The sequence below is a fragment of the Nothobranchius furzeri genome, chromosome 9, assembly GCF_043380555.1.
Source record: "Nothobranchius furzeri strain GRZ-AD chromosome 9, NfurGRZ-RIMD1, whole genome shotgun sequence".
NCBI lineage: Eukaryota > Metazoa > Chordata > Actinopteri > Cyprinodontiformes > Nothobranchiidae > Nothobranchius > Nothobranchius furzeri.
The window spans coordinates 41,333,163-41,361,103 of NC_091749.1; the positions used below are offsets into that span (position 1 = coordinate 41,333,163).

At 40.2% G+C, this 27,941-nt stretch overlaps 3 protein-coding genes across 13 annotated transcripts in view; 2 read left to right on the top strand and 1 right to left on the bottom strand.

Annotated features, from left to right (window-relative positions):
• cdkl5 (cyclin dependent kinase like 5) overlaps positions 1-8,584 on the top strand; it is a 44,184-nt gene extending 35,600 nt beyond the window's left edge. For 8 of the 9 annotated variants that reach the window (XM_015953505.3, XM_015953500.3, XM_015953502.3 and 5 more), the window contains 2 exons: positions 822-1,076; positions 3,200-8,584. In XM_015953505.3, the coding sequence (XP_015808991.3) occupies positions 822-1,076; positions 3,200-3,607 (663 nt within the window). In that variant the 3' untranslated portion in view covers positions 3,608-8,584. The remainder of the gene's footprint in view (positions 1-821; positions 1,077-3,199) is intronic. The other variant, XR_011521506.1, reaches the window with a different exon arrangement.
• Positions 8,585-9,338: 754 nt separating this feature from the next.
• On the bottom strand, positions 9,339-16,721 carry rs1a (retinoschisin 1a). The gene is made up of 7 exons (XM_015953509.3): positions 16,424-16,721; positions 13,739-13,840; positions 13,425-13,450; positions 12,988-13,111; positions 10,435-10,576; positions 9,835-10,030; positions 9,339-9,646 (listed from the first exon to the last, which is right to left on the bottom strand). Exons 1-7 carry the CDS (start codon positions 16,497-16,499, stop codon positions 9,494-9,496), a joined length of 819 nt encoding a protein of 272 aa, XP_015808995.1. The 5' UTR covers positions 16,500-16,721; the 3' UTR covers positions 9,339-9,493.
• Positions 16,561-27,157, top strand: ppef1 (protein phosphatase, EF-hand calcium binding domain 1). 3 transcript variants are annotated; one of them, XM_015953508.3, is made up of 19 exons: positions 16,561-16,716; positions 16,836-17,031; positions 19,609-19,676; positions 19,906-20,033; positions 20,124-20,184; positions 21,745-21,908; positions 21,992-22,106; positions 22,580-22,626; positions 22,753-22,919; positions 22,991-23,027; positions 23,133-23,282; positions 23,923-24,074; positions 24,193-24,427; positions 24,496-24,681; positions 24,754-24,896; positions 24,969-25,075; positions 25,653-25,831; positions 26,051-26,135; positions 26,217-27,157. In XM_015953508.3, exons 4-19 carry the CDS (start codon positions 19,908-19,910, stop codon positions 26,453-26,455), a joined length of 2,193 nt encoding a protein of 730 aa, XP_015808994.1. In that variant the 5' UTR covers positions 16,561-16,716; positions 16,836-17,031; positions 19,609-19,676; positions 19,906-19,907; the 3' UTR covers positions 26,456-27,157. The 3 variants fall into 3 exon arrangements, with proteins under 3 accessions (XP_015808994.1, XP_015808992.1, XP_015808993.1); XM_015953506.3 differs by having other exon boundaries at positions 19,644-19,676; XM_015953507.3 differs by having other exon boundaries at positions 19,644-19,676; positions 25,653-25,816.
• Positions 27,158-27,941: the final 784 nt, after the last annotated feature.

Below are 27,941 nucleotides of genomic sequence, written 5' to 3' on the forward strand. Positions count from 1 at the left end.
TTAAACAGTAAAGCAAAAGTTCAGATTAGAGGTCAACCGATATAGTTTTTTTTTTTTTTTGTTGCCTATACCAGTGCTGATATGTGGGAGGCGTGGTCAGCCGATGGCCGATATGTTCTGCTGATTTTTGTGGGTCAATTTTAAAGACCTACAGCTTATCTAGAAGTTTTCCACCTTATTTTCATGCTAAAATGTTGCTAATAACATCAGTTGATGCTCTAAATTTCTGAAGCCAAATCATGATGTAGATGTATAAAAAACAGTTAATATCGGCCGGCAGATATCTCGGTCTACCCCTCGTTCAGATCTTTTGGAAGGCGATCTCTAACAGCTGGGGCAGTCCCAAGAGGACCACTGTCACCTTAAAAAACTTTCTCAAAAATATCTTAGTGTTTCATACAAGCTTTATTTTGTAAACCTCGAGACAGTCATGGTTAGTTGCAAAAGATTCTGGTCATTTGCATAAAAAACTAGCAGCAACGCTAGCTGCTAGCCCTTCTGTTTTTAATGTGTAACATTTTCTTCATAAATTCACAATATTTCTGTCTAAATAACTTGTAATCTCAGTTTGTGAATTCAGTCATAAATGCTTGTGGAGCTTGTTCATTTTTCATGTAGAAAGCCATTACTAATCATTACTAATCATCATCACCACTGACTTGTGTTGTGTCTGCTGCTGCAGCAGGTGTGCATGTAGAACGTCGCCGGGAAACAGGATGTGATTATTACTCAGACGCGTTTCTAAAATAAGGATTCTGCACAAGGAGAAAAATAGCATGTTATGTAGTAACATCCTGGTTATTTTGCCTTTTAATTGGCAGGTTATTGGAAATGGACAAGAACACTTGTCCCTGCAGAGGAGCTCCAAGTCGACCTCTCACCACGGCAGCCGGCGGAAAAACCGTGAACGATCCCGGGACAGAGACCGAGACCGGGAACAGAGCAGGGATAGGGACCGGGACAGGGAGCGAGAGAGAGAAAATAAAAGAGAAAGGGAGAGAGAGAGGGAGAGGGGGAGGGAAAGAGAGAGAGTCATTGACTGGCCACCAGAAAAACAAGTGGACTCACACTCTCAGGTATGTGCTGTCATTAAATTTAGATCTGGACCTTTATCTAATGGAAGAGGTGTGAAAAAAGAAATTAATCTCACCACAGATTGAAGGAATTGGTTTCTTATTTCTACATTTTATGCTGACTTTAAGTTTGATCCTTTGTAATAATAATAATAATAATAATAATAATAATAATAATAATAATAATAATAATGAAATAGTCTGAGAAGAAACATCAGGAGGAGTTGTGTAATGCTCAGACCAAAACCCTGATGGAACGGGTCAGTATCATGACTGGTTACATATAGATGATCCAGAGAGACAGAGCGTTTCAGAAGAAAATCTCACTTCTGGGATGCAGTGAAAGGACTGCATGTGCAAACACAATGTTTCTAAACAATCATCTGCAGCAGACTCAAGGATTTTATTTTCACTGCTGCATAATAGCATCAAGTGATTGACAGGGTTTCCAAAAATAACTGTATACAAGTAAAAAGGGTGCAAATACCAGCAGGTATTTATAGCTTCTCAGTGTACAGAACGTGTTTGCTTATTCAGCCCAGCACCTGTTTCATATGGAGGTGAATAAAAGCACAATGCATGATAACTTAAATTTGAAAATCATTTAAACGCAGAGCTAATTAATCCAAGACAGTGCCAGCATGCGTGTTGCCTGTATCACAACAAGACTCTCTGATACATTAAATACACACCCTGGCAAAACAAAAAGTCGCCACCCAGGGTCACACACACTAATATTTTGTGGGACCACCTTTAGCTTTGATTACAACACACATTCGCTGTGGCGTTGTTTCAATAAGCTTCTGCAATGTCACAAGATGTATTTCCATCCAGTGTTGCATTAATGTTTCACCAAGATCTGCATTGATGATGGTAGAGTCTGACCGCTGCACAAAGCCTTCTCCAGCACATCCCAAAGATTCTCGATGGGGTTAAGATCTGGACTCTGTGGTGACCAGTCCACAGAAAATGATGTCTCATGTTCCCTGAACCACTCTTTCACTATTTTGAGCCTGATGAGTCCTCGAGTTGACATCTTGGAATATGGCCGTGCCATCAGGGAAGATGGAGTAACCTGGTCATTCAGTATCACTATACTGTTGCTGGACCTAGACCTGACCAACTGCAGCAACCCCAGATCATAACACTGCCCCCATATAGGCTTGTACAGTAGGCACTAGGCATGATGGGTGCATCACTTCATCTGCCTCTCTTCTCACACTGATATCACTCTGGAACAGGGTTCACCTGGACCCATCAGACCAGCTTTTAATAACACGTTGGACAGTTCTCAACCCAATTTTTGTAGATACTACAATCTCCTTTGATGTTTTCTCTGCTTGATGCATGCAATGATCTGGCCTTACTCAAATAGACCACCACGACCACCAGATGTCTTTCCACAATTGTTTAAGAAATGAGAAGCAACTCATTGCACCAGATGGGGTTAAGTAACCTGTTGCCAGCTGAAAGATAATCGCCCATGCATTAATTGTCCAATAGGAAGTTCGTACCTATTTGCTTAGTTAAATCCAGGTGGCAACTTTTTTGGGGTTGGGCAGTGTGTATTAAGCTGAAATCCTGTTGATAGCAAACCAGTTGAAATCCTGCAAACCCAAAGGTAAACCATTCCAGTTTGAAAAATATTCTTCTTTGCTCATGTCTAACGTTTAGCTGCTATCAGATGTGAGATGAGTGTACGTACCAAAAATCAGCATCTGAAATTGACATTAGTTTTATTTTAATCTCTTCAGCCCTATCTGTAATTGGATACAAAACACAGTTTTTATGTTGTGACCTGAAAAAGAAAAGAAAAAAAAAGATCTGCTGTCCTGTCATGAAACTATAAATTAGTTTAAATAAGAAGTCATTTTTGGTCCTTCGTCTCTTTTTGGTGTGTACCTGTGGGTGAAGGCCCACCAGGTTTTTCTACATTAGCCAATGAATTTTATGGCTCCAGCAATGCAGATGCAGCAATGATTCTCCCTTTTGACAAATAGTGTCTTAACATGCAAAAGTGACCTTTTGAACTGTTTCAAAAGACCATGCTTGCTTTTTGTTTCATAAGTTGTTTGGATCATAAACACGATGTTTCAGTAACTGTGTGTATTTATCCTGTTTTTCAGAGCCAACCACTCAAGTCTCTTCGTCGGCTCCTTCATCTCTCCCCCTCTTCTTCAAATCAAGGACAGCCATCTCCTGCCCCTCCTCTAGACCTGCGCTTCCAAGCCCCCCTCCCTAACCCCCCTCAGCCCTCCTCCAAACCAGGTTATTCTGAGAGTCGAGGGCACACGGAGAGCCGGGGCCACTCGGGGGTGAGCAGCTCCAGCCAGGCAAAGAACCGCAAAGCCAGCTACCCCTTACCTGGACAGATCGAGTCCAGCTGGCACGTGTCTGCTTTACAGCGAGTAGAAGGGGCTCAGTTTACTCCCGAGCAGTTGGGCATCAAACCGGGTCAGAACGGACCAACATTTACCCGAGCCGCTCGCACCAGGATACCAAATCTTAACGACCTGAAGGAGACGGCCCTGTAACGATGTCAGACCTCTCTCCATCTTGAATGAAAACCTGCCAGACATCATGGTACTGTAGGAAAACAACACTTGATATGTGGGAATCTGTTGTTTGTCACATCATGGAAATCTACAAAGTCTAGTACCAGTGTCCTTAGATTAACGCGAGGACAGGCTGCTAGTCCTGCGTCATCCGCTTTCATCAGAAGAACCTGATATGTCCTGTGAAAGAGACACTGCCTATGTGGCCTCTCTGCTGCCATCTTCTGCTTGCGGGACGCTACAACTCAGACGTCTGTCTCAGCAGTGGCCTGTTGAACTCAAAGGTTTTTCATCCTCTTGATATTTGATAACAAGAAAAAAAAAGAGAAAGATTTATATCATTATTTATAAAATATTTATTTGTTTTAAATTCAAGGATATAAGCTATAAATGACACTATGTAGGTTATATGGAAATATTCTAAGATTGTTTAGGAGTAAATGTGTAATTGCAAGAGCTTTATTTCGACACAGAGAGATGAATAAATATTTACGTGTTGATAATATAAAACGTCACAAAGAATATTTAATAATGGCGAATGTCCTTTTTGTCATATATGATGTTTTAACATATTCTTTTCTTTATGTTGTGTTATTTTTACTGATTTCCCTGTTTGTTTTATCAAAGAGAAAAAAGAAATACTGATGAACACTCAACAGTGCTGATATTACATGTAGGACAACCCCCTTCATGAAGGTTGGGCTGTTTGTCAGCAGGGCTTGGCAGTGAGACTGCTAGGCTCTGTGTTTTATGTTAGAACACATTATGTTCCATTTCAAGTTATTTTACCTTCAGTTCTTTTTTTATTAATGTGTGACCACAGCTTTCCAGCTCCATGCTGCCATGGTTTGGGCTTGTCTTGCTACCATAGAGGGACACAGCATATGTTTTTATCTATGTTTTAGTACTATTAAGAGAAGTTAACCTCTAGAAAACTGAAGTTTAATGATATGTAACCCTTAAGATTGTTGCAACAAAAAGGGCATACCTCAACTAAAGCCTACAAGAGCTTAAGGGATAAGTCTGGTTGTATTTCCTTTGAAATGTGTCCTCTGTTATTGACCAAAAGTAATCAGTAAGTTAAATAAAATATTTCAAAGGTGTTTTAGCAACAACAAAATAGGTTCGCAGATCCTTAAACCAGCTTGTAGAAATTAGGATGATCGTGTGTTAAAGTTAAAAGTTAATTAACAATATATAGTAATCACCTTCTTATCAGTAGTTGTAGCACGAAGTCAATTGTGTCACATTTTAGGATGGTGAAATGTAAACATCCCAAAAATTCCTGGCAATTTTGTAGGAGTCACATCTGGGGAAAAACATAATGCTTAAATGATCCATCTTAAATGTGTCATTATTTTTCCTTTAAGGATATTTTTAGCTATTTTGAAGTGTGTTTCTGTGTGAAACTTAAGGAGAGTTTAATGAACAATAAGACTGATTAGATTAGACTGAGCAGAGACAAGAACAAAAACGCATTTCTTCTGTCTTTAAAGTGACTGTGTGTATTTTCGCTGGCGATTAGGGCAGTACACACCTAAATCATGAAAACCAAGAAGTATTTTTGTGCTCAAGTAAGACCTTACCAACGGATGGCCATTAGGGTAAAAAATCCCTGGGAGTGCAACCTCCAGCAAAATGACAAACACATCCGACTCCCTTTCATCACTGGCAACAAGTGAAGAGGTAAAAGTGTAAAACAACAATGTTTATGAATGGCAAAAGTTTTGTACCCATTTGTTACAAATCAGTAAATGTATTTTGTCCTCATGGGCTCCCGTAGAAGGAAACATGGCATCTAATATGGCGTTGCCCAGAGACTTAGGGTGCTTTTCAATGTCAAGGCGCCTGGCCTATAGCAAGGTGTTGTCTTACTAGGCCAGGCGCTTTGCTTACAAGGACACTGTCCCTCCTTGATTAAAGAAAACGGTTAAATGGAACAGACTTACGTCACATGACCACGGCTCCCGTGGCGGTCACGTACCATCAAGTGACACGTGAGGTAAAATTATATTTTATATGTATAAGTTTCAATATAAATGTATGACGGGCCTTTTATGTTTTTAATTGTGTATATAAATTGGTTAAATTAAAGATGTAAGTGTGTTACTACCTGCTAGCCGCTGAAGCTGCAACTACTTAGCAACTAATCAACAATACTGTATCTAAAAAAAATTTCAGATATCAGACCAATAGTTATAATTAGTTGACTTATTTTAAACAGGAAATTTGCCCCCGAAGTAGCTGCTGGCTCCTGATTTGGCATCCTTTTGAAAATACTGCGCTGTATTCTTGGAAATTGTCAACCATGGCCAGGTTACAAGACACCTCCCGTGTATCCTTGGTCAGCTAGCTAAACAGCTAACAAATAGAGAACAGATGGCTCCGTAGACCATGAACATTGGAAACGAATAGAACACGCCATGGCCTTTCCTCATGACGTATCTCCTAGGCAACCAGGGCAGGACCAAGGCATCAAGGTGAGGTTCCTTGACATTGAGGATCACCCTTAGACTCGCTCCCATGTATTTAGTCCCAATTTTTATGGTTATATGTTACGAAGTCACCAATGTTGTTCAACAACTGGGCATCATTTAATTAATTTTCAAAAACATGTTGATATTTCCAGAGATCAACGGTAAAAACTACACATTGTCTCTTTAAATTACTCCAAGAGCCGTCTTAATGCAGTGGTGTTGGCTGCACTCAGACCAGTTAGCCCTATTTATCCAAACTGAGGCCACTTGATTAGCTGTCTCCAACAAGTGAGCTTTAAATTAATAATAACTTACGCATAAAAAACACTAGTAAAACATCCCTTTAACAGTGAAAGGCTGACTATTTATAATGAAGGATCTAAACGTCTGTCAAGTTTATTACCTGATTCTTACTTTGTTGACAAATGAAATAACACCAGACTTATTCTGTAATGTTTGTTTACATCTTCTGTGTGCAATTTAAAACTCCTGCCATCATGTCTTTTGAATGATTTTGTAAATCTGAACTGTAATTTCTCCATTTCATTCATTTCCAACGCCAGCTGTCATGATCAGGGATGATTTTATTTCAACTTGGTTGTTTTTAAAGCATTTACTTGTTGGTCTCAGCACGGTATACAGCACAGCGTGTCTTCTAATCTTGACTGTATCCTTCAATTGCATCTGATCTTTTCTATCATCAGTCTAAGAGCACATAAAAAGAAGGAACAAGTTAGATGTTTGCTAGCTTGATGGTAAATAAGACTTGTGAGTACATGGCTGAATGAAAGCAATAACAAGAAGAGCGATACTCAGAGTGAGTCGGTCTGAGTGCACTGAAGAAAAAAGTCTGTTGGATTTACATAATTGAATGATGTAAATTGTAGCAGTGAGGATTTGGCTACATATTATTAAATGATCAATAAGATGTGATATTCCATATAAAGATAAATTATCTATCTGATTGGTCTTTGAATATTTGACTTAATATTACCTTAGGTAAAACCTTTGACTATTCAGGGAACACACACTTCATGTTAATTCAGACAGAGTCAAGTACATAGTTTATAAAAATTATTTTAATTTATCTTTCTTAACTAATGATTATACATGACAAAGTATGAATGAAATGATGGAATGTAAGCAAGATGTTTGTAGCAAAACCTTATTAAGTATCTGAGAGATCTTGTGATGTCTGGGTTGTAAAATCAGTCTGACTGTATGGTTTAATAAGCTACAGATTATTCAGAAAACCATCTGACACCATCTTGCAGTCTACGATACGGTGATGGTCGCTCTCGGGGTCCAGAGAAGAGGCAGCCCGGGTGGTCACCGTCACCATTTATATTCCATGCAAATATGAATTATCAATTTGATCACTTAATTTAATAAATGTAGCTAAATTTTCATCAGTACAACATCGGTTGCATGAAATTAGATTATATTCTGGTTTTAAAACTTCATTTTATAAGGCCAACGTGATAAATACATGTTATCAGAACATGATAATTTAATGTTAAGAACATGAAATTATCATGTTCTGATAACATGGAAATAACACAAATACATTGAAATCTTTTCCAAAGACTTTTCCCAGTGTGTTTGTGACCCTATCTGTTTCTACAACATGCTCCACATGCTCCCTGTGATTCACCTAGGTGTTCTTCTAGTTGGAAACACCGCTGAGTGCTTTTTGAGCCCCTCTATCACTATCCTTTTCAGTCATAGTTTTTGTTTTGTTTTTTTCACTGCCAGCTTAAGAACTGTACACAACTGTTTCTTAGCACATGTATATTTTATTTCACTTATAATATTTTAAATGCAAACTGAACTCTGTAATCATTTTATTACATTTTATGATCTATTAACATGTATTTATCAGGTATAGTTCATGCACCTGATGTGCACGATCCAGTTAAGTAAATCCAACAGACTTTTTATTTCAGTGTGGACTACATCACAGGATTACCGGCAGTATTTTATATTGTGAGAAAAAGAGAAAAGTGTTCACATAAGATCAACATTTTGTTGTGCTGATTTTAATTTATCCCTGAACATGACTCACTGCATATCCAGTGAAACTGCCTCATCTTGTGCATTAGCGGAAGCACTGATTGATAATGATTGTAAACAACTGCTCGTGTGGGTTTGTTTGTATCCGTCCTCGACAGAGTGATGACAAAGCTTGCCTTTGCAGTGACCCGAAGCCTTACACTCAGCTCACTGACTCAACCCTTTTGATGGAAACGAACGCTTCGACCCTCAGCAAGTCAAACACACTCTAAGAAACAACAAGATGACTTTTTCTTTTCTTTTTTTTTTTTTTGTTCCCAGATGTGAATGTGTTTCCTTAAACATCTTTTTTTCATTAAGCTGTTTTCCACTTCTGACAGGGTGTAAATAGGAATATTAGACTGTATCTATACTGACCATGAATATGATAGGTTCTCATAATAAATGCCACCTGTACATTTTTGAACGGCTCATATGTTTTCTTGCACAAACATGAAAATTACTCGACACACATGTGGATTTATTAAAGGAGACATACAATAAAGAAACAATCTTCGGTTCACCCCTAAAGCATCATAGGAAAAAAAGTCTGTAATGTTACAGGAAAATAAATCAAGTTATTTGATTTTATCACAGTAGTGTTTGATATATTGGGAGTAAAAACAAAAATAATAGTATACAAACAAAACAACATGTTTCTAATTCAGTCACAGAATGTTCTTATATGAGCACGCTTGTACTGGATAAACACACAAAGGGTCACATTCATTTTCTACAAGTTTAAAACAAAAAGGTTTAAAGCCATTAAGCAACATTTTGTTCCTCTGATTTAATTTGAAATCAGATAAAATGAAGCACTTCAGCTTGTTGGGATTTAAACACAACAAATAACTGTTGAATCATTTTTGTGTTTACTGGTTGCATAGAAAAATGGAAAACCATCTTTGTGTTCAGGGTAAGTGAGGCGATGACACTGAGAAGTAAAATTTCCCTGCAAACAGTTCTCTAAGTGTGATAAATGCTGAAACAACACAAATATTTTGGAGGAGCTTTTCACAAGCCCGTGGCTCCAGACACCATAGCAACACTGCCTCTTCTTGCAGCTACTAATTACTGCTTTGAATTTATGCCACTTGGTTGCAAATGGAGCGATCCTCAAATTAAAGCCTGAGCCCGGATTTAACACAGACAATACAGAGTGGAGCGAATGAAAGCTTGTTGGGCATATCAAACAAATGCATGTCAATGGAAGCATCTCGGATGTGGAAAAGACAGTTTGGTGTTGAACATTTCAGGGTCAACTTGATTTGTGACTATATCATCAAACAGATCACACATTTAGGAAGGAGAGCCTGGGGATGTCAGGAGGATGGGATCACATGCATTTCTTCATGCAGATCAGCAGCTCCAGACGCAGAGCGATGCGTGTGTGCCACCCCAGGGGGAGGATGCGAACGTAACGGGCTACAATGGGTGGCCGCAGGAGGTTCTGCACTGATGAGGAGCGATCAGAGTTTCCATAAAACACCTGAGGAAGAACAGAAAGGTGATGCCAGGACCCACTTTGATTGGATGCTTTTGAATGTTAATTTTCGGAACTAAGTTGTCATCAGTTTAATCGGTCAAAATAAGTCATTTGACATCTGAGGCCATGGTACTGAGTTGGAAAAACATACTGTTTTGTGTATAAACTCTACACCAGTCAGGACAACTGACCCTGTTGTTTCCAGTTTGGTCTTTGTAATAAATCCAGTTGAGCTTTTCGTCCGTACGGTACTGAACGCTGTACTTGGTGATCCACTCGTCAGCGTCACAGCGGCCTTGAGTCAGGATCCCCGACACCACCATCACCTCCTTTAGGTCAGCCTGCAGCCACTGACTGTTGTCCTGAAACTTGGACAGCCATGCACACCTGGAGGAGAAATAATATATAGAGCCGAACACACACACACACACACAGACACAGACACACGATTTTTTTTAAGAAACTGACACTAAAATGTTATCAAGCAACACACAAGCTTCAGTAAGAACATCACTGAGCGTTTCTACTGTATTTATTTTCCTAATAAAGGACATGTTGTTGTGTGAACTCTGCAGACTGCACTACCCATATTTTGTTTACACGTATTCCTCACAGAGGGCATAAGAGCATTGTTTGGCACATAAGACTCAGCAACATGGTAAAAACTATATTTTGTAAGTTCACAACAAAAACAAACATGATGATCTCTTTCTTTCATTTGTCTGCATTTTTAATTAGGAAATGAAATATGAAAGAAAAATAATGACGTCAGAATGTTATTCTGGACCTACCCAAAGCCCTGGCTGTTGAGTCTGGCCTTACTCGGGACCCATGAGGAGAACCAGCCAGTGTACTGTTCCTGGTTGGAGCAGGTGATCTGGTCTGGACTCACAGATCCTGCCTCAAAGCCAAGAGGCCGGTGATACGGACACTCTGCAGGTGAATCAAAAGAGAAAAATCCCATTTGTGTTTCTGTCTCCAAGTCACTGATCCTCTCTTAAAGCAACAATAGAGTTTTTAACACTTTTAGCTACTGCTTTTAAAGTGGTGTCAGTGGTTCTTGAGCCACAAACATTACCAACTTTATATTGTACAGCTCTCTCCAGACCAGAAACATTTCAGTTTGGTAGAATAAGTAGATTCACTAGTGGGAGGCTTCTACCTGCTTTGTGGATGTTAGCACTTTACTCTGCCGGTAGCTAATACAAGGCCTGTTGCAGTTAGCTTTTTCAGTTCATTGACCGTCAATAGAAGGCACAAGAAGAAGAAAAAGAAAATAAATGATTTTTTTGTTGGCATCATGGTGGAGACTGGAAATAAGAGAGTATTGTCTTTGGAGGCAAATCAAAAGCTAAAATCAGAGTGAACATCTGCCTAGCGTACCGTGTGTATGGCCTAGAGTAGTCTGAGGGCCCTAAAGGAGGCTATAAAATAACAGACTGATGGTGTCTTGTTTACTGGACTTTTAAATAACACTATTTTGTTGTTCAACGGTGTGGCTCTTTTTACTTTGTGGCTTATTTTAGAATCTGTTGGCTCGTATTAGCATTAGCTCTGTTCGTGCTACAGCAGACTGTGGCAGGGTTGTTTATGACAGTTGTAATTCTGCTTTTAACCAATAGGAGTGAGAAGCAGGGAAACTTATTTAGTGTGGCTTTGAAGGTGTCCTTGGATTGGATGGATGGATTTTAAAACAATTTTGCTAATGTCAGTCGGCTGTGGCAGTCATCTTGAATTGGGTTGACTCCAAAAGTCACTTTAACTGTAGATGCATACCCAGTAGAGACTTTCCGAGAGTTTCACTAAAAATCTGTCTAGTGGTTCATGATGATGTGATTTAACGTTAACAAACAGACAAACAAGCTCGTGCACACACACGTGCATATTCCGACACAGGCAAAAACATTATCACCCACCTTATGCCTTTAAGTGAAGGGTGATAATCAGTAAGCCACATCAGCGAACCTCATAAAGCCCCTTTGGAATTTTAATTCTTTATCCTCTCCGATGTTCCCTTTTCCCGCTGATTCCAACCAGACCCTCTGGCTCTGCAGACCCCTGCAGCCCAAATGCGACCCAGATCCTGTCCTAAAAGCCTGCAGCTTAACTTTTAAGTGAGAGATCAGTGCTGCCCTTTAGAGGAGGCAGATGGTCATGATCCATGACAGTAGCTTTGTGTTTTAAGTCGCTCTTTTCCTGTCCAGCTCCCCACATGAATGAGAGGGGAAAGTGGACATGAATGAAAATCTGTTTCAAAAGGAAGAGCAGCGGAAGTAGCTGTCTGCTCTTTGTTTACCTTTCTGGCAAAAGGCTGCAACCGGTTTAATCCCAGTGTTACGATGCTTGCAACAGAAGCATCTGTGTGAGTCAGAAGATAAGTGTTTACATAACAGTAATGTGTATAGCGCTGTAGACCTTCCTAATGTACTTCCTCAATAAAATAAGCTGAATGATGGGGGTAAAAACAAGCAACGAGACAGAATGGTTGAGGAAATGTGTCTAATGCAACACAGCGCCCTTCTCACTCATCATTCATCATCACCAGCTCTGTGTTGAGGTAATAACAGGTTTCTGTCATTTCTGTGATCAGCACAGTCTATTAGGACTCCTATAATATGTGCATCATACTCTGACACAGTGATTATCTGCTGAACTTGTCACTGGTTTCCATGCAATTTGCAGCTCAGCAGAAAGACAATTATTCACATTCTTCTCTTCAGAAAACCTGTTATGATTCAAATCTGATGGATTTGAGGAGCCCTGGGGCTTTCATCATCCCTTAATGTTGGTTCTTTGATTTGCAGGAAGCCTATAATAAAAAATGTGAAGGATTTATTGGGAACCTAAACCTCAAGACGATTTCTTATTGTTAAAGACAAACGAAAACAACATGCTTTCAATGAAGAAATTGTTTGTACATGTTTCTTCTCGTTTTAAGAAAACCAGTGTAACAGTAAAATCAGATGATGCTGCAGCTCTAGCTGAGGTTGTTTCTTTGTCTTTCTGTGGCTCCATCTGTGTCACCTTCTCAGAGGAAGTTCAGTGGAGCATGCCCACCCTGTGGTGCCAAATCTGGAGCCTAATTTTTGCAGAAAAACTCACCTATCTGCATCTTAGAGTTTACATGCAAAAACCTCAGCCACAGGATCAGCTTGTAAAACTTTCCACTTGGATTCTTGTCTTATATAAAACGCACAATTGTATGTTTTCAGATCTGTTAGGACACAAGAGTCACTCATTCTGAAAATAAAATGTGTTTACCCATCTGTTAGTTTAACCAGCTCTGGAACATTTTAAATAAAACTGTTGAATAAAAAAAGGTTATCCTGTGATAAAGCTCCCACCTGGCATACACTCCCCTCTTTTGACCATCGGGCTAGATCCAAGGTAGGGGAACGTCGTTGGGGATTCTCCTCCTTCACAGTCGCATTTGCAGGACTTGCTGTTCCATGGCTCAGACACGCCGGCCTCGTGTACAGAAACAAAACAAAAAATCTGGGAAAAGGCTATCTTAACTGTATCACTGTAAAATAATTTTAATATCTAAAGTCACATTTTAAAATAAACAAACAATAAAAAGATTATGTAAAAAAATGGTCAGACTACTTTGTTTTTTGTTTCCTTGTTCCAGCAGTGTTTCATTTAGGGAGAATGTCATGTACCGATCAGTGTCGAATGCTTACTTCTGTGTTTGTTCATTAAAAATAACCAATGCAAATTTAAACGTCCGTCAATTCTAAAACCATAACCACTTCATGGTGTTGCTGAAGACTCTTCATACCTCTTGAGCTTGAATGCTGATGAACACTGAAAAGCCAGATGGTCATGGGGCAGAAATCCATCAAGGAGAAACAGAAGAGAGGAGAAAACAGACTGTTAGGACACAAGAGTCACTCATTCTGAAAATAAGATGTGTTTATCCATCTGTTAGTTTAACCAGCTCTGGAACATTTTAAATAAACGAACACACAGAAGTTATTTGATTGCTGAAAACGTTGAAAAGAAAAGGTAACTAAAATTGATTTTGACTTCATCATTCAAAATCTAAGACTTGAGTCAGCAGCTGACTTAATGTCAAGTTTTCAGGATTCCTACCATCAACTCCCAGAAGAAGGAGAACTAGCAGGGAAGGCTGCATGTTGAAAGCCATCTTCCAGCCTGCTCCAAACCAGATGGGATCCACGGAAGAGTGAGCAACTTAGCCAATAGAGAGAAGAGAGACCGGATTACAATAATCCACAGGGCACTAATGGCCTTACCTAATACCAGCCTTATCAGACAAAGCCCCTCCTACAGCTGTTCACCATCAACAGCATCACTGGAAATCACAGAGCCGTCACAAGGATCATACCTGTGAGCAAACAGGATGTTTATGGAACAGAATGGGATTGAAGGTTGGTGATGCTGGGCCTTGAGATCCATATAGGCTTTGATGATAACATGGGATTCATTCATCCATCCATTCATTCACCGTCCATACCTACCTGACAGTTTTATTAGGATTACGGTAAAAGTCAGAAATCAGTATCGGTCCTAAAAACCAAAATCGCTGCTAAACTACTATTAGATCAGAGTCAAGTCATCATTAGTCACGTTGACGGTTAAAATTAAAGTGTTTGTCAACCCTGCCCCAGAGTTCTTCTCCACCCATATCTCAATTAAAAAAAAATGCAACATTAGATGTTGCCTGGTGGACCAAGAGGGCGGAGCTGCAGCAGTGACAAAGACGGATGGGTAATGTGGCGAAGCTAGCTTTTTCCACTCTGAGCAGTCATTAGAAGTGGAGGACTTTTCTACCCCTCCTTACCCAGGCGATCGAGAAGAAAGGGACTAAGTCTATTTGGAGGAGACAAGCGGACCTGAGCCGTATTGTTTTGGGCTTGTGAGTTGCCTGAAACTCAAATGCATTTATTTTGAAAAGAAATTGTCACCAAATATTTACTATAATGCAACTCTCTAATGGCCTAGTGAACTAGACCAAATTATTTCTTTGCAAAGATAAATAGTATATTTATTTAGTCGGGCTTGCCAGGCTAACTCCCTAACTGAAAAACTGAGATTTTAAACTAACAGAGGTTTGGAAGGATTCTCAACATTGATGCTTCATTGGTTTAAAAGTAAGTTTGCATGTCTGAAATGTATAGAAAGATTGTTATAAACAAATCACAGGGAGAAACGCTTCTGTTTATGATTTGGATCTTTGTAACAGCGAGACCAACAACACACCGTCCACACTAAAAAAAACAACAGCAAAATGGGAAAGTTTAATGATGCGACCTCATGTTGCTGTTTTTATTTGCGCCTGACTTCTCTCCTGCAGCTGGATCCTGAACCTCCAATGAGGGCTTTACAGCCAGGTGGGTGAACGTAATTAAGCCTAATTAAGCAAAGCTGTTTTCAATTTGCGTTCATTAAAACCTCCTTTTCTGTGCCCCCCTGCACACACCTCCAGTTAAACCAGAAGAAGAAGAAGAATAAGAATAAGAAGAAGAAGAATAAACACTTCTCCAGCTGTTTTGGTTGCTAGCTGTATGTAATGCTATTGGTAAGTTTTACTCTTTCTGGTTAATAAAAATGAAGGCACCTCCTCAAGCAGCACACAGGATTCCTCCAAAGAAGAGGAGAATTCAAGGTCACTCCTCTCTCATCTACAGAGCCCAGAAGGAGGTCAGGAATGATTGTTTCACATCTGGCCTGTGTTTTAAAAAGTCTCATAAATCTAAAGTTCTCTTTCTTGCTTTGTCTCACAGAGTCAGGGTAGGATGACGGGTCCAGACTTCCTAAACAGTCGATGTCTCTGTTTTCCCAAACCAGTTCTGCTCAGACTGGTGTTCCTGGAGGCTTCTCGACTGTCAAAGACCAACAGGCTGAAAGTGATCACTCTGCAGGAGATGGAAGCTGCCGTTGCACTCGTACAGAAGAGGATTACTTCAAAAGTAGCTGCATGAAAAAAATGGACTTGTGCTGAACTTTGTCTTTTATTTGTGAATAAAGCTTAAGATTTTAATCAGTCTCTGGATGGCTAACAATGGCTGTGATTTATCCAACAGGATGAAGACAAACATGGGTAAATCTATTTTTTCCTTAATACCCAATTTAGCTTTTTGCTCTTGGATGCTACAGCATCTGTTGGGGAATCATTCCAAAAACTAATGGCATAACTTAGTTTTAAAGAAAAATAATTAAACACTTGACTAAAGGTATATTTGTTGCCCAATAAGCAAAAACCAAATCTAGTTTCTATTTTTGGAGCTAACTTGTCATTTCCACTTAATCATTAGGAATATAGGACATTAACTCAAACTTGAGAAAAGGCAGATTTTTTTTGTCTCAGTTCCTTCAAATTTGGGGTAAATGTAGTAAAAGCTGCTGTTTACTGTTCTCCTTCGCCCTTAGATTTAATTTTATTTTTATCACATCGGATTCCATTTTTGGCTTGATCGTGCCTTCTAGCGGCAACACTGTGCAGCATAAACTGAAGCTTTTAAATACCCTGGGTAGCCAGCCCATAACAGTTCTGTGTAGAATTGAGTCTGCCTGGCCAGGCTAGCATTTTAAAACATTTTATTTCCAATAACAAACCAAATATTTGCAAAGATCTGTATAAAAATCTGACACGATTATTATCTAATCACACGCGGGATCATCTGCCAATAAATAAAAAACCCGACACTATTTCCGAGAATTATTTTTAAATTAAGCGACTTAGATGGCATTTTAGGGAAACATGCCATCAATCCAGAAGTGCGCAGCGGCTCTGCGGTAAAGGGTTGAATCAACCTGTAGATGATGATGATGATGACGGTGCCTCTCTTCCTCTGCAGCTGCCTTCTGTCCTCCTCCTTCTCTCCGGCATGTTTCAAAAGACTCATTCACATTTTCCCCTCAACATAAATACATTCCTCGAAACAGGGTGCAGAACTTTGGATGTTTGCGCACACAGTGTGCGTGCTTCTCGGCGCTTCGAGCGGATTTTAACGCTCCATGTAAGATCGGCTGAGCTGCCATGCTCGAAGCACATCAAACACTTTCAGTGGACTGTTTGAGAGCATGAAGATGGATACACAATAAAGGTAAATAATTTATTTTCTAACAACTAAATAACCCGACAACAGCTTTGTATTTTTCTGGTGCAAAATGCGAGCAGGTTCAGAGATCAATAACTTGATGTTTCTGTGTGAAACTTGCGCAGGTTTGCAGAACTCTGACACCAGATATCCCTCCCAGATCACAGCAGACTCGTCATTTCCCTCTTGCCACATCCCACTGTCTAAATGTGAATCCCTTTATAAAGAAATAATAATGTGAGCCCTGGTTCTCCTTGCTGATCATCATGGGATGTGGCACCTCTGTTGCTACGGAAACGCAAGTGAAGAGACTGGAAACAGGTAAAGATGTTTATTTAGAAAACCCAAGATAGATTTAGCTGCTGTTTTGGTAATCTGTTGCAAGACTTGTTTGTTTTTTTCTTTCAGTCTTTTAGTGAAGTGAATGAAGTGTGAAATGAGATGTTTAATTATAGAAAGGAAGGCCTGCAGAGATGTTTAGAGAAACCTACAGGATTAGTTTTATTTGAAAACTTTTCAAGTTATTTTAGTTTATGATCTGGTCAAAGAGATTGAAAATAACTTCAAGTCACCTTTACAATGAGGTGCAACTGCTGAGGATTGATCTTTAGCTATCAGACATGTGAAAAATGTGCCAACATCCCCGTCTCTTATTCTTGTTTCCAAACTCGTTATGAGACATACGTTTGCATGTCATTTTACTGAGTATAAGTGCTTGAAGCTGTTCCCTGTGAGTGATGGTGGCGTTTCGAACATATAAATTCATGCTGGTGTTTGTTTTCTCTGAGAGTTTTTACACATTTTCTTGTCAGAACTTTTGACCAGATTCAAATCTAAACAAAGCTTAAATGAATCATTCCTGCCATAGAAGTTAAAGTACAGCCTTTATTGCTTTTGTATAAGTTGGATTTGTGTTCCCCAGCTCTAAAATGGCATGAAATAAGATTATAACAATTACTGATCACCTTGAGTTTTTTATTTATTTAATAGCCTAAACAATCAGCTATTTGCAAAGAGGTGGGCTCATCTGTAATCATCAATAATTATTTTATACTTGCTGCCACACACTAAATATACACAAAGCAGTCCACACATTTCACAAACATCACTATATGATACATTTCATCTCAAAGGTTTTAGACTGCATGGAAACTCATACCATTAAATTTGTCTGATTAGAATAAAAAAAGATCATATTTTAATTTCAAACTTCTCTATTTTAATAAATAGACACATTCACTGTGATTCCAGCCTGCAGATATGCATTTGTTCAGCTCCTAGTCAACTATGCTGATGAGATTTTTTTACCCTTTGATTCCTGAAGCATCTAAACTATCCCCGTTCCCCCAAAGCAGCCAGGAGTCTGGCTGACAGCTTAGACTTTAAATTTTGCTCATTTATGGTTTCACGGGGTGAGAACTGTAATTCTCACTGGTGACTTGTCAGTCTGCTGTTGTGTGTAAAGAAAGAACATTTGATGTGGGAACACGCCCCATCCTGTGGACAGCACTTTGATTTGAACACATTTCATCCCACAGCAGCATAATCACCTAAAACACACCTCCTAAATGGATGTTTAAAGAATAATCAATGAGATGGGATGTAACTGAGTGGCCAGTACAACCTCCAGGGATGTTTTGTTCTTATACTCACTATCATCATGTTTATTTTTACATGAAAAATGAAAATAAAACCCCAGTAATCCCAAATGTTGGGGTGTCATTGCACAAAACGCTAGAAAACTCATCACCGCAATGCAAAGCACTCCGGTATGTCTTAATATCAGCTGCCAGGACTCTGGCTAAACTTCCCTTCATTTAGGAAATGTAGACTCCCAAAGGTTAAAATGATTTAGCAGCAGATTCTGAACCGTGTCCGCTGCAATTCTTTTACCAACATTCTTTTGTTTGCTACACTTCAGAGTTCAGAGGAAAAGACCATAACTTCACCTGAAAGATTATAGACCTTCCACAGAGCCGGCCTAGGCATGAGCGAGTTGCCTCCCATACCACTGGGTGTTGGGGTGGGGGGGTGGGGGGGGTGGGGGGGGGGGCTATTAAGGAATGTGAAAAATATATTTTAAAAACTTTTAAAACAAATGAAATTATATCACACATGGAAACATAATTGACTTTTATAGGGTGACTTTTGTGTCATATGTTGTCATTTGGTTTTATTTTTTAAATGTTAAAAACTTGTTTACTGCTAATTCAGTGTTTGTTTACTAATGTTACCTTCAAATAGTTGAGTTAATAAATCACATTGAAACAATATTCTGCATTTCAAAATGCTAATTAATTAGAGCATTTGTGTTGCTTTGCAACTAATGTAAGGTTGATATCAATAGCTATAGTATCACTGCATTATGTAATCTGAATGCAAAGGTTGTTATTGAAACTAGGTGTGTTATGCACACAGTGAAGCCTAAGAGTGATGAATCATCTGGTGTGGACTTGAATGGGGGCCCCAAAGCAAAACCTGCTTAGAGCCCCACAAAGGCTTGGGCCAGTGCTGGATCTTATATATTTCTCTCCCAAAAACCAAGGTGCTACTTTTACTGTTCAGTGTTACTAATTTCTTTCACTGTTGCTCATGCACAAGCACACATGCATACACACAAACACACAGACACACACACAGACACACACACACACAGATGTTTGACAGATGGTAGTTTTTTCTCTTTACAGCTTGTCTTCTCTCTTCTCTGTAATGAGTGCTTTTAATCCCAGAGGCCTGTTTCATTTGCTTAGTTTTTCCAGTCCCACTGCTGCCCAGAACCTTCCTTGTGTCTTGTTATCACCCTCGATGTGTGTGTGTGTGTGTGTGTGTGTGTGTGTGTGTGTGTGTGTGTGTGTGTGTGTGTGTGTGTGTGTGTGTGTGTGATCTATTTATTAGATTCTCATGCTGACTCGTAGTATTTCTTCTCTCAGATGAGGCGGTTAGGAGTCCCAGTCCAGCTCTGAGTAAGCCTCTGCTCTTATTTATAGATCAGTCTGTGACTCATGTGCATCTGTGTGTGAAAACCTGGTTATACATACATTCATGTGACTTTTATGTTATTCTAGTACCAGTTGTGCTTGAGAACAGCTGCAGAGTTGTGTGCTGAGTCTAACTGACAACATCTGGCGTGTGATTTTGGATATTAGATGTTTCCTCAGTTGTAAAACGATAACATCTGGTATTCTGCTGCAGCGATGAAAGCAGCTGTTTTGATCCAACGCTGGTACCGGCGGTACATGGCCCGACTAGAGATGAGACGCAGGTACACCTGGAACATCTTCCAGTCCATCGAATACGCTGGGGAACAGGAGCAGCTACAGGTGTCTCTCAAGATTTTTATTCTTCTTCAAAACATAAATACTCTGATTCGTTTTTAAGCATCTACTTCCTCTTTTATCTTGACTTCTCAGCTTTCTAGTTTCTTCACCTACATGCTGGATAACTTCACTCAGCTAAATGGAAATGGGCCAGGTCAGGAGCATCACTATTACTATTAAATATCAAGATTACAGAAAGGTGATTTTATTCTAAGTGAGGGTTAAGGTAACTGAGGTTTTATTTTAGAGTAAAATAAAGCTCGGATCTGCGTGTACTAATGGAGATTCTTCTGCAACAAATATTTCTACACTGACTTTTGCATAAGTTAAAAAAATGTTTTTTTTACTTCAATTAACATTTTTTCCCCTATATTTTTTATACAGACAGGCAGACACATTGCATATGCCGTGTTGCTTAGCAACAACCATGAGAGTGAAATCTAGTGTATTGGTGTGTAGCACTGACACATGTGTGTTTTAAGTGTGTGTTGATTTACTCATCCATGTAACAGCATTCAGCCGCATTTATAGACTGATCCTGTTTTCAGCCTTATTGCTGATCGTCGTCTGCTGATTGTCTTCTTCATGGGTTTTTATTTGGGTCAGCATGCAAACCGTGATGCCAGTGTTGGATGCCGAACAGCAGATTCTGTCATCTGCCTGTTCATGTAGGTGTGTGTGTGTGTGTGTGTGTGTGTGTGTGTGTGTGTGTGTGTGTGTGTGTGTGTGTGTGTGTGTGTGAATGAGAGAGAGAGAGAGAGAGAGAGAGAGAGAGAGAGAGAGAGAGAGAGAGAGAGAGAGAGAGAGAGAGAGAGAGAGAGACTCCAGGGGGACGTTGACAATAGAAAAAAGGCAAACAGGTCTGTAGATATAGACGCCTGTTCTTCACTTGCAAAACTGAGAGCCCATCATTTCCCATTAGCATTTTTGAGAGCCTTCATGGCACAAAGAGCTGGATATGAAGCAGTGCCAAGCTGTTTGTTATCAGAAACGATGAATTAAACACTATTATCTGGGTTAATGTTTTGGTACAGGCCTTTTCTGGTTCATTGTCTTCTAATCTATTCAGGTCCAAGGCTTTGTTTAAACATCCTTCTAAAGCTGAGGGTTTCAATTTTGAAACTGTGAAAACCTTCAATTTTATGATTAATTCCTTTAATCCAAACCAGGACACCACAAATATTGACGTTTCCCTATTTATCTAAAACAGAGAAGTAAAATGTGTGCTAATCATTAGAAAAATTAGTATAATTATGTTATTTCCCAGGACCCAAGACCCTTATTAAATATTTGACCTCCAACGCAGCCTGGAAGTAAGTCACCCACAAAGTCTAGGGACACAGTCTTGTTTATAGTATAAGCCAATAAAATGCATTTTTCTCTTGAGGCTATGATTTTAATTTTAAAAATAAAAACTTAATCCAAAACGACATTTAAATTTGTTATTTGCCTAACAGATTGGTTTAACCTTAAACAGACATCTCTATTCATGTCAATCAATAACCTGTTATTATATGGAATATATTTTCTTAATCAAGTCGGTTTACCATAAGGATTTAAAAACTTTCATGATGTTTGTGTCCTTTTGTTTTTGCAGTTGTGACATCTGTCACAGATTGGTTTTGAATTTAAAGCAGGAAGGACACATTGCTGGACATTAAGGTCATTTTCAAAGGAAAGTGAGTTTTGACACAGCTCCACACATGTTCTGCAGACCTGATCTCCCAGTTGCTGGACCCGGTAGTTGACCCCTGGTTGGACAGAGAGACCTGCTACAATCTGATTTCCGTCCCCGAGTCTTACACGGGGCCCCGGATTTCCTTCCCCCTCACCGTCTCTGATACCGCTGCCCTCCTCAGTGCTTTTAAGGAGCAGCAGGTGAAAAACAAGATACATCCCTCTTTCTAAGTTCTAATTGTGTTGGTCTCCTTAAAATCTGGGGATTTTTTTTTTCTGAACAGATTCTACATGCCAAGTATGTCCTGCAGCTGCTGAATGAAACCAAAAAACTTCTCAAACAGATGCCAAATATTGTCCACTTGTCAACGTCCTACACTAAGGAGATCACCATATGTGGTGAGTAGACTTAATCCACCGGTCTGTTCAAGATCAAGCTCCTCGTTCAGGTTTGCTATGAGGGTTTGATGCTGCTGAGTGGGATCGCTGAATACAAGAGTGAGCTGTTCACTGATTAAATGTTCACTAATGTCATTGAATGTGTATGAAGTCCAGCTGACTGTATCTTAATGGCAGCCACCCAAGAAAAGAAGACACAGCTTATTTGCACACTGATCAGGCTCTTGACTTCTCCACAGCTGCCTCCTCATTCCAACTTGAATCTCATTAAACCGAAGAATGACTGTTTCTCTCTCTCTCTCACACACACACACACACACACACACACACACACACACACACACACACACACACACACACACACACACACACACACACACACACACACACACACACACACACACTGAAGTAGGGTTTTGTTTGCAAGTGACTTTAGATCTTTGAAGTCATTTTCCCCAAATGTCTTCATACAGGTGATCTGCACGGCCGGCTTGATGACCTCCTCCTCATATTTTATAAGGTAGAGTCCAGTTATTTACTCTAAGCAAAATAGTTTAAATGATTGCACATCCAGTTTAGCATAAATACAAGAACTGTCAAAGTTGAATGAAAATTTAAGATTACATTTTTGGTGTCTGCTGTTCAGAATGGACTTCCTTCTGCTGAGACGCCATATTTGTTCAACGGGGACTTTGTGGATCGTGGGAAAAAGTCTGTTGAAGTAGTCACTCTTCTGTTCGCTTACCTTCTGCTTTATCCCGACCACATGCACCTCAACCGAGGAAACCACGAAGACCACATAATGAACCTGAGGTGAGCTGGAGAAAAAAATGGAATGAAAGGAAAATGAAATATATCTTCTTTATGATTTTCTTGTTTTGCAGATATGGTTTCACAAAAGAAGTCATGCTGAAGTACAAGGTGAACTCCAGAAACACGGTGTCCTTCTACTTCTGTCACTGGAGGCTGGTTTAGATGGATCTGTGTGAAATGAGCCAACATACATTTGTTATCAACTGTGTGCAGACCTACGGCCATGAGATCCTCCAGCTTTTTCAGGATGTTTTCAGCCTTTTGCCCATCGCAACAGTTATTGATGGAAAGATCCTGATCGTGCACGGAGGGATTTCAGACCAGACTGATCTGGAATTTCTGAGTTCCGTAGAAAGGTACAAGGTCAGTGGACATAACCAGGTCATTTGCCTCGAGTACGTGGGATCCAAGAGAACAGATAACAGAACAAGGATGAGTCAGGATAATCCAATCTAATCCTAGATATAGAATTTATCGCAGTGGAAAGTCTTGAGCCTTGAACTCAGAGAGCATCTGCCTGGTGGAGGGAAATGCTGCGCTGGTTCCTCTAGAGATGAGCCTGATAAATGAAAGCTCTGCCTTCAGTTTTACTTTTAGAGACTCATGGAGCCACGGGTAAACTGAGAGAGAAGCATTTTAAGACCTTTAATACAAGATGAAGCTTCATCCTTCAAAGGTTCATGTTAGAGGTAAATTTCTGAATTTTACAGGAAGCCAGTGAAGCGATTCTAAAATTGCAGACATCTGATCTCTCCTCCAAACTTGTATCCTTCTTGTACTTCAGGGACTGGTTTTTCTGCATCAGTCTTTGTCAGAGTGTTCCTGATCCACGCAATGTTAAACAGATGGGACAATACAGTCATAGAAACACAATTTATAAGAAAGGATCCTTATGTTAATGCCGTCTGACTACACTGACAACATCATTTATTTTACTATTCCAAACTACTTGAGTTGAGCTGTGACATTTGTTGTTTGTGTTGCATTTTCTCTGCTTCCTCAGGTAAAATCTGCCCTGAGATTTCCCAGATGCAGCTTGGAGCAGCTGGACATCGGAAGGTCATACAGACTGGCCAAAAGAATGAGATCGACTGACAGCCCTCGTTCCGGCAGCAGCCACAGCTACAACGAGAGCCAAAGAAGCCCCAGACAGAGGTATAAAAACTAGCTGACACCAACAGATTTTTCTTTAAATCAGGTGCAATTTATCAGAGTTTTAGTTTAAGGAGAGAATCTCTTCTACCTAAATAGAAATTTACTTACCTGATTTCAGAAAAAGAAGATGTGGACTGAGTTCACAAGACAGCGCTGCCTCCACTTCCTCCTCATCCTCGTCGTTGTCATCCTCTTCTTCGCTCTGCTCTCCAAGAACTCCTTCCTCCCTCTCACCTCGCCCATGTCCTCCTTCTCCCAGAATGCCTCACAGTGTCCTCCAAGTGCCTTTCTTGGACTCCTTGTCCTCTGTTCCCCTTCCATCACCTCCACAGCATGAACAGGAGTGGAAACAGGTGAAAGGAGAGAATTCAGTAATAAACATACCAACGTGTTCAGTATTTCTGACATTGTTCTTTAACAGATTGTGGATATATTATGGAGTGACCCTAAAACCCAAGAGGGCTGCAGCCCCAACACTTTCAGAGGCGGAGGCTGCTACTTCGGTCCTGATGTCACTAAAAGACTGCTGCTGCAACACGGCCTGCAGCTGCTTATCCGCTCTCATGAGTGCAAGCAAGAGGGATATGAACTCTGTCATGACGGACAGGTAGGGAATTTTCCCAAAAACAGCCCTCAAGTCGAAGGAACATTTACAGAAAAATGTTTGATTTATGTTCAGGTGATCACCATCTTCTCTGCTTCAAACTATTATGAAGTTGGAAGCAACCGTGGCGCATACATCAAACTGGGTAGAGAACTGGTTCCTCGCTTCTACCAGTACCAAGTCAGCCGCACAACACGCAAGCTTACCTTAACACAGAGGTACTGTACATTCTCTGCCTAATTATTGTGGACAAACTATGTTCTAGGTTTGATTTCTGTTTGTTTCTGCAGAGTCCAAGCAGCAGAAGGTTCTGCTCTCAGGGCGTTAAAGGAGAAGCTGTTCGCTCATCGATCAGAGCTGATGACGGGCTTCCAGCAGTTTGACCAGAGTGACGCTGGTAAAGTTATTTTACTCACCAACAGAACTTCATCATCTTTAGCATCCGTATGTGTCACATAGAGAAGAAGAAGAAGAAGAAGAAGAAGAAGAAGAAGAAGAAGAAGAAGAAGAAGAAGAAGAAGAAGAAGAAGAAGAAGAAGAAGAAGAAGAAGAAGAAGATATCATTTCTATAGCGCCTCTCAAGATAAAAATCACGAGGCGCTTCACAAAAACAAAAAATAAAAATAATGTAAAAATATAAAAAAAGCATTTAGAAAATGTTTAAAAATATATTTAAAATGAGCAAAAATAAGCAATTGTGATTTAAAAGAAAAAAATGTTAAGAAAGAGAGAGAGTGAATAGGAAAGAGGGAAAACAGTGGATCCTGGGGAAGGTGGAATAGGTGGGGAGAGCAGAATAAAGAGAGAGTGGTGAAGAAGGTCATACAAAAGCCAGCTTGAACAAGTGAGTCTTCAGCTGCTTTTTTAAAGGAGACCACTGAGTCCACTGATGTCAGGCTCAGGGGGAGAGAGTTCCAGAGTCTGGGGGCCACAGCAGCAAATGATCTGTCACCTGCACACATCTTTGTCTACAGGTAGCATTACAGTCAGTGAATGGGCTCAGGTGCTGGAGGCCATTCTGAGACTGGATCTGCCCTGGAGGACACTTCGACCACATTTAGCTCGCCTGACACCAGATGGCAGCATTGAGTATCAGTCCTGCTTTGAGGACATGGGGCCAGGAGTTCCTCTGCCTCAGGTCAGAGGGAAACAGGTGGAGCATCCTTTTACTCTAATAGATTGTTTTAAAACTGTGATCAAGCTGTCAACAGGAGTCCAGATTTTTTATTTCAGCCACTTTCTTTTATCTTTCTCAAAATATGAAATTTCCCATGAGAAACATCACTGTCATACCCTATGCTACTGACAAATTCAGTCAGGTTATTTACAACCTGAAGGTCTTTTTTCCTCCTCTTTCCCTGTTTTTATTTAGGTCGCTCCAAATTTGGCTGAAACTGTGTTCAGGTACAGGACGGACATAGAGATCATTTTCAACATCATAGACAAAGATCATTCAGGTTAGCAATAGTATGTTCAAAAACAAAGTTTCAATTGTGGAAATGCTGGATTAAATGGATGATTGATGTTGCTGTGCTAAGGTCTGATCTCCACTGAGGAATTTCGCCACACCTGGCGCCTTTTCAGCACTCACCTTGGGATTGATATTGACGATACAGCCATTGATGACCTGGCCCGCAGTATTGACTTCAACAAAGATGGTAGTATTGACTTCACTGAGTTCTTGGAGGCCTTCAGAGTGGTCCACAAACTGGACTTTAAGGAGCAGCTTGGTGAAAAGGTGGATGAAGTGAAGTATTCAGGAGGAAAGCACTTGTGAAAAGGATTAAGACACAAAAAGTGGTCTGAAACTCTGAAAAGGGTGAGGTAAGTTAGTACTTTTAAGTTTTGAGGGGAAACTATACTGAACAGTAAGCTGCAAATAAAGCTGATTCTGAAAAACGAAAAGAAAAATGAAACCTCTAAGTCTGAAGAAACATTGAGTAAGATAATTTTAAAAGATTACTGTAATGTCTGTCTGCATCTGAAAATAGGAATAAAATGGATTTGATCAGCCCTTTAATCATCTTTTTGTTTTAAATGTGGTGTTCTGACCAGCAGATGTCGCTGTTTTGTGGTTAGAAAATGCAAATTAAACATTAAATCTTACCATGAAAACTGAGATCTTCTTACAGCTCTGATGTTTTGTGCATGAGCCCCAAATCTGAGTAAAAAGTACAAATTCACATTTCTCAACTATTTTATTTTAAACAGAAATCTTCAAAGAGATCTTCTGAAATTGTGGCTTTATTAATTAATTTATTTATTGCTTTTTTTAAGCATGTTTGTTTACCTTGTTGTTTTTTCACCTTTTTATTTGATTTCTCTACTAATTGTCTTTTCCATGTGATTTAATTCCTTTGAAATTTCATAATTCTGTTATGATTATATTTGTTCTGTAATGATCTTTGAAAAATGGTATTTCTGTTAATAAATAAAGCTGAGTTGAGCTTCATGATGCTCCTGCAGCACAAGAACCAGACTCAGATTTATGTGTTTCTCTGTTCTCCAACCAGAGCGTCCTGCCGCGCAATGATATATGTTAGCAGGTACACGATGTACCTCTCGTATGACTCCCTGCACAGCCTCGACCTGCTGCCTAGTGGGTTTCCATCCTGCACGGGTGAGACCGGCCCTGCAGTGGGCCATGACCCTGAAGCCGCCAGCAGTTGTGGTGGGCTCTCCGAAGCTACGTGCCCCGCGGAAGTCTGTGACGGAGGCATGACTTCCCATCACATTGCTCATGTCCTCAGTGCAGCACCCCGCCTTCGCGCCCAGCGGAGCTGCTGTTCCCATGCAACCCCAGAAAAAAATCACTGGATGAAGGCGTGGCTGCTTGACAGGTACGAGTCCTTAACGTTCAACACTTGCCCCCATCGGTCACTGCCATGCATGGAAGGTCGACCCACAGAGATACACGTTGACCCGGCGGTAACGCCAAAGACGTGCCACATCGTGGCGGCCATGCCTCTGCATAGGCAACAGAGAGTGCACGACAACCCACTTCGAGAAGAGGCCCTGGACGTCATCGAACGTGTCCCGTATGGCGAACCAGTGACCTGGTGCCACCAGATTGTGGTCACCCGGAAGCACGACGGAACCCCCGTAAGACCGTCGATATCTCACCTCTTAACAAGTTCTGCAAGCATGAGACTTTCACCACTGAGCCCCCATTTCACCTGGCGCGCCGGATCCCGAAAGGGACCTGGAAGAATGTCACTGAACTGGAAGACTGCCTGGAACGGGTATCACAGTGTGCCCCTGCG

Excerpts from the sequence above, each read along its gene's own strand:
- rs1a (XM_015953509.3), bottom strand. The coding sequence starts at position 16,499 with ATGCCGGAGAGAAGGAGGAGGACAGAAGGCAGCTGCAGAGGAAGAGAG. Across the intron at positions 13,112-13,424 it reads TCAGCATTCAAGCTCAAGAG|GCCGGCGTGTCTGAGCCATG; the intron begins GTATGAAGAGTC and ends TCTGTACACGAG. Across the intron at positions 10,031-10,434 it reads CTCAACAGCCAGGGCTTTGG|GTGTGCATGGCTGTCCAAGT; the intron begins GTAGGTCCAGAA and ends TTTCTCCTCCAG.
- ppef1 (XM_015953506.3), top strand. The coding sequence starts at position 16,977 with ATGGGATGTGGCACCTCTGTTGCTACGGAAACGCAAGTGAAGAGACTG. Across the intron at positions 23,028-23,132 it reads AAGTCATGCTGAAGTACAAG|ACCTACGGCCATGAGATCCT; the intron begins GTGAACTCCAGA and ends AACTGTGTGCAG. Across the intron at positions 24,897-24,968 it reads AAGCTTACCTTAACACAGAG|AGTCCAAGCAGCAGAAGGTT; the intron begins GTACTGTACATT and ends TTGTTTCTGCAG.